The 4804-nt window shown below is 34.7% G+C and overlaps 1 protein-coding gene across 5 annotated transcripts; it reads left to right on the top strand.

The window, feature by feature from the left end:
- LOC107623059 lies at positions 8-4602 on the top strand. 5 transcript variants are annotated; one of them, XM_021113179.1, is made up of 9 exons: positions 8-175; positions 1081-1253; positions 1402-1514; positions 1796-1874; positions 2126-2154; positions 2775-2868; positions 3149-3238; positions 3327-3516; positions 4227-4602. In XM_021113179.1, exons 2-9 carry the CDS (start codon positions 1110-1112, stop codon positions 4469-4471), a joined length of 984 nt encoding a protein of 327 aa, XP_020968838.1. In that variant the 5' UTR covers positions 8-175; positions 1081-1109; the 3' UTR covers positions 4472-4602. The 5 variants fall into 5 exon arrangements, with proteins under 5 accessions (XP_020968838.1, XP_016180680.1, XP_020968837.1 ...); XM_016325194.2 differs by having other exon boundaries at positions 8-181; XM_021113178.1 differs by having other exon boundaries at positions 8-185; positions 1103-1253.

The raw sequence follows: 4804 nt of genomic DNA, 5'->3' as shown, positions 1-4804 counted from the left end.
AGCCACTTCTCTACTTCTCCAGCGACACAACACACCACCCCACCATTCCCCTCTTCGCCAGCGCCACCGTCTCCCTTCTTCACCCTGCCGTCACCATTCTTCCGGGTCCCTGAGCTTGAAGGCGCGATTCAACTCCAGTCTGCGAGCTTTGCCGTCGTTGGTGCCTCAGATTCTGATTCTGGTAGGTTGTCCTCTCCTCTTTGATTTTGCTGTTTTTTCACTTTTATGGTTGCTGCTGTGTTGTGGTGGGTTTATTAAAATTTCTTCTTCTTGTGTTGTAATTTTGATATTTTTTGGTATTATAATGCATTAGTAAAGAAGCTGTTGTAAAGCTTAGTTTTGGGGTTTTGGATTACTAGAATTGTGTTGATCTTTGCACTCTAATGGCAAAGCTGAACCTAGGCATGATGAAGTGAAGAAGATGATTCGTGTATGTGAGTTGAAACTAATTGTGGGTTAATGGTTAGAGTTGATAATGGATGTTGTGTAAGTGCGCATTGAATGGATATGAAACTCTGGTGTTATGATGAATTACCAGTAACCAAGGTTATAAAAACAGTGTTTTGATTGCAAAAGAATAATAACAAGCTCTGTTAATTTTGATTGCTGACCAAATTAGACATTCTTGTTGCAACAAGTTAAATTGATTATGAAGATTAATGGCTCATTTGGATAACGCAACTTTGAACATTTTTATTTTTTAACACTTCGAAAGCAAAAAAGTAATTTTTTCTTTCTTTTTTTTTTATATATATATATATATTTTAAAACATTTCATCTTGTTTGGCTATACAATTTATGACTTCCTTATAAGTCATTTTTGGTTCCTTTTGGGAAATTAAAATGTCTAGCTTGTTAATAAGAACTTTTCGAAATAAACACTTGTACTGCGGTTGAGCTCATAGCCTAAAAGTCGAGTCTCTTACTTTCAAGCCTGGATTATCCCTTGTCAAGTTGTCGTAGCAAATCTTGTATCAGAGGACTGTTCGCCATCATTTTCTGTTCAATGCAAGATTGTTTCCCATGCTAAAATTGTTGTATTTTTCCTTTTCTCAATAGATTGTTAACTTGCTTTATCAGTAAATCATGTTTTAAATTGAAGGTACTTGATGGGTACTGAATTTGAAACAATCGAGGCAAGAATAACACCTATGTTTGCACAACTCCAATGTGAGTGTGGCATTCTACAAAGATTGATCTATAAGAACAGGAACCAGCACCGACGTTCCTCATATTTCCAGCATGTTTTGAAGGTACAAAAATTGAAAGTTTTCCTTTCAATGATATGAAACAGCTTTCAATGAAACATTTTTCTTCCTTTTTTTTTAAAGTTTCATGGGCATGCTATGTAGTATGTATGTATATGTCATTTTGGGTTTTGTGTGGAATTGTAATTGGAAGGTGAGTAGAGATATAAAGCTTCTGCAATCGACAAACTTGGAGGAGCTTGTGTCATCTTGTTTACTAGTTATCAAAGGAGATAGACCAAAACAGAAGGTTCATCTTTTCGAGAGGTATGTTTGACTTGTTTATTTTTTGGATTTGTTTTGTAGTTTTCCATATCCATGTACAGATGGTTTAGTGAAGCCATAAGAGTGTGGGCACAGAACAGAAGAGATTGAAATTCCCATTTCCTGAGAGATTTCTTACTTTCATGTATAACTTAATATTTTGCATCATCATGCTTGTTTATTGCCCATGGATTTGTCACTGGTTCTTGAAATATATTTTTCTCAAATACTTTCTGTGCATATAAGATGATAAGTACTATTGTTTTACTTACTGCTCATGTCAGCTTAAAAAGGAGGAAATGTGACAATGGAAAGTATAACTTTATGGAGCGCCTTTTAGGAGCTGCACGCTTACTAGCAGAGGTAAAAACTGCAGCAGAGTATTCTTTAGCGTTTCTCTTTTTCCCCTTATTTATTTTGTAAATTGATCATTGCCTTTTACTAGTGGAGAGCTCATTCATTTCCTGCTCTTCCTATGCATACAGAATTAGGATTTCAAATAAACTATTATTTCCTTGTATTAACAGTAGTGTTGGATTGCTGAAATCTTCTGGAAGACTGGAACATGTTCAGTTGTTCTTCTATATTGATGAGGGTTTTGTTTTCTCGTGCAGATGGTAGAAACAATGCTGAAGGCTGCAACGTATCCTTCTACTGATATCATGTGGTTTGTGTTTGAATGATTGGGATCACTGTACCATGTGATCATAATTTGTTTAACCATACCCTATGTATCATAATGCTTGTATCATGTCCAGCTTGTATCTTGGTATTGTCAAATGATACAGCATACATATTGTTGGCATAATTCACCAAATCTTCCAATGCTGTTTTATAAACCGTTAGAAGTTTAATTGCTTGATTGAAGCAATGTGCATTTACTTTTTGTGTCTGGGGTGAAATTATATTCTTGCTGATTCTGTCGATGCTTTACTGTTTGTTGGTTGATTCTGCCAACCTTAACATCTCCCCCTTCCCTTCCTAAATTCCTGAATTTGATAAATTCAGTAGCTTAAGTCTTTAGAGAAGTTTCTAGGTTTTGGTTGATTATAGTTATACAATGTATTCTTGTGGTCTGTTACAAATGTAAATCCTTGAATCATATTTTTGCTTTTTACTTAGAAACATTCCATATTTCATAGATACTGTTATCATTGTCATTGATAGCATTTCTCTCATTGTATTTACTTCTTAATATGAAGCGAACTGTATGTGAAGGTTGCAGTTTGCAATATAAAATATGTTTTCTTGACTATATATTAGTGAGGTATCTGTATTGTTTGCTCAAGCTTTCTTCATGGGGTTTTCTGTGATAATTATGGGTTTGCTTGCACGTCTTCGGGTTTTGGTTCAACAAGTAAGTCCTCATGTTCATGGTTGTATAATATTGAGATTGAGGTCATGCAAAATATCAACAACGTTGAATTACAATAGGAAGGTTATTTCTCAATTAAAATAGACTTGGTGAATATGATTATGCGTTTACATTAGCTAATGAGTTATTGAAAATTTGTGCTAGCCATTGTTTTTTATTTCTGTTTGTAAATCCATCTGCCTTGAGATATCTTTAGCATTGGGAGTCATCTACCTTGAATTTACATGAGACTTATTTGCAATCCTTTTTCTTCATGGTACAGATATTACTTGATGTGGTTTCATTGTTCAACATGGTTTCTTCTTTGTCTAGAAAGAAGCAATCAATAAAAATAACTCACAAGGGACTCGAGGTTTGCTTTTACCACTTAACCTTCTGTTCTGCATTTACTAATTGATACGGGTAACATGCAAATTTATTGTTGTATACTGTTGATGCAGGTTGTTAGGGAGGTTTTCCCAGTTACTCAAGATTTTGTTAAATTGGAATGTGTATGGAAATCAGATAAGTTCATATTAATTGAGACAAAGCATGATTGTGAGAATGAAAATCAAGGTGAGGATTCTGGTGGAAATGTCTCTGTGGAAGCATCAGCTATAAACTACGATACTATTGAAAATTTTCTTGGGGGTAAGAATTATGAATTTATGATGTTGTCTCAATTCTGCTCTGCTGTCTCCATCTCATCTTCGTTGTTAATGTATTTTTTTCATGCAAGCTTTCATTTTCATTTTTCAGCTGATAATATTAATATAATATTAGCAAAATATGTCTTTTTTTATGACTTATAACTCAGTAGCCTCTCCTTTTAGGTTTAGTCACAAGAGAAAATGCTTGTTCGTAATTAATGTATGCTTTTCGTATGAGTCCAGTTAAAGACAACAGAAACAAATTGCTATACTTGAATACTCTGCATGATCTTGTTATCGGTGCTTGTTTTGATCAGTAGTTACATTTGTCACGAATAAAAGATCTTCTAAACCGAGAAGATTGATAAAGTGAGAAATTGAGGGTTTAATCACCATTTTGTAACTTACATTATGTTTGAGCTCCATTACCTTGATTCAAGGATGATTGGACTCTCACTTTTCACTTTACCGTTTTCCTCATTTTAGAGGAGCTTGATTTTGTTTGTCATATTGGTCTCTAGAGTTCTGAAATTTACATCTCAATGGGCTAGTACTTCAAATTGGATATAAACCAAATCAATAAATTGTTTTCCAGGCTTAGATATCAACCGTTGTTTCTCGATTTTTCTCGCCATTTTAATACTAGATAACTTGTAATATTTTGGTGTTATTAGTTTTAGCCAAGGCATTGATGATGTACATCTTATGCAGATGACCAGGTTATCCCAAATACTGAGTGTGGCGAGGAAGGTGGAGAATATCAAGGTGACACTAAAGCATCTTTCAAGAACTCTTCACCGGTAACCAGCTCGCATGCATTGCCACGGTCCGCTCCTAATGCTGAACCACACTCTGCGAGAAAGAAAGTCGCATTTGTATCAATCAAGAATCATGCGCCAGCGTCGCAAAGTGTACGAGGTGTTTCTTCTTTTAACTCAAAATGTCAAGCAAAGTAATGAAACTAAGGATGATGCTGGGGATTCACTTGCTAGTCTTTTCAATAATGTAAATGCAAAAGATAGTATTTTTTGAAACATTGAAATCTAAATGGAAGAATTATTGAAAATGCCTCGTTCTGTTTGCATTATTTGGTAGGAGTGTTAAGTTAAGGCCAGTTGATTTAATTTGAAAGGATGCAAGTCCACTTGTGCCCTTAAAACTTACTTTTGATGAACGTAGGAAAAAAGAAATTAGCATTATTACCCACCCAAATGTCTTCAATTGAGATGCCATGAAAAATTTTTCATGACATTATGCAATTCTAATTCATGAAAGTATGTCTGTGAAAT

The sequence above is a fragment of the Arachis ipaensis genome, chromosome B10 (genome assembly GCF_000816755.2).
Source record: "Arachis ipaensis cultivar K30076 chromosome B10, Araip1.1, whole genome shotgun sequence".
Lineage (NCBI taxonomy): Eukaryota > Viridiplantae > Streptophyta > Magnoliopsida > Fabales > Fabaceae > Arachis > Arachis ipaensis.
Note: the sequence above shows the minus strand (reverse complement) of the source record. Positions and strands in the feature narration are given on the sequence as shown.

Coding starts and splice junctions, on each gene's coding strand:
- LOC107623059 (XM_021113179.1), top strand. CDS start 1,110: ATGGGTACTGAATTTGAAACAATCGAGGCAAGAATAACACCTATGTTT. Junction 2,869..3,148: donor TTCGGGTTTTGGTTCAACAA/GTAAGTCCTCAT, acceptor TTCATGGTACAG/ATATTACTTGATGTGGTTTC. Junction 3,239..3,326: donor TAACTCACAAGGGACTCGAG/GTTTGCTTTTAC, acceptor CTGTTGATGCAG/GTTGTTAGGGAGGTTTTCCC.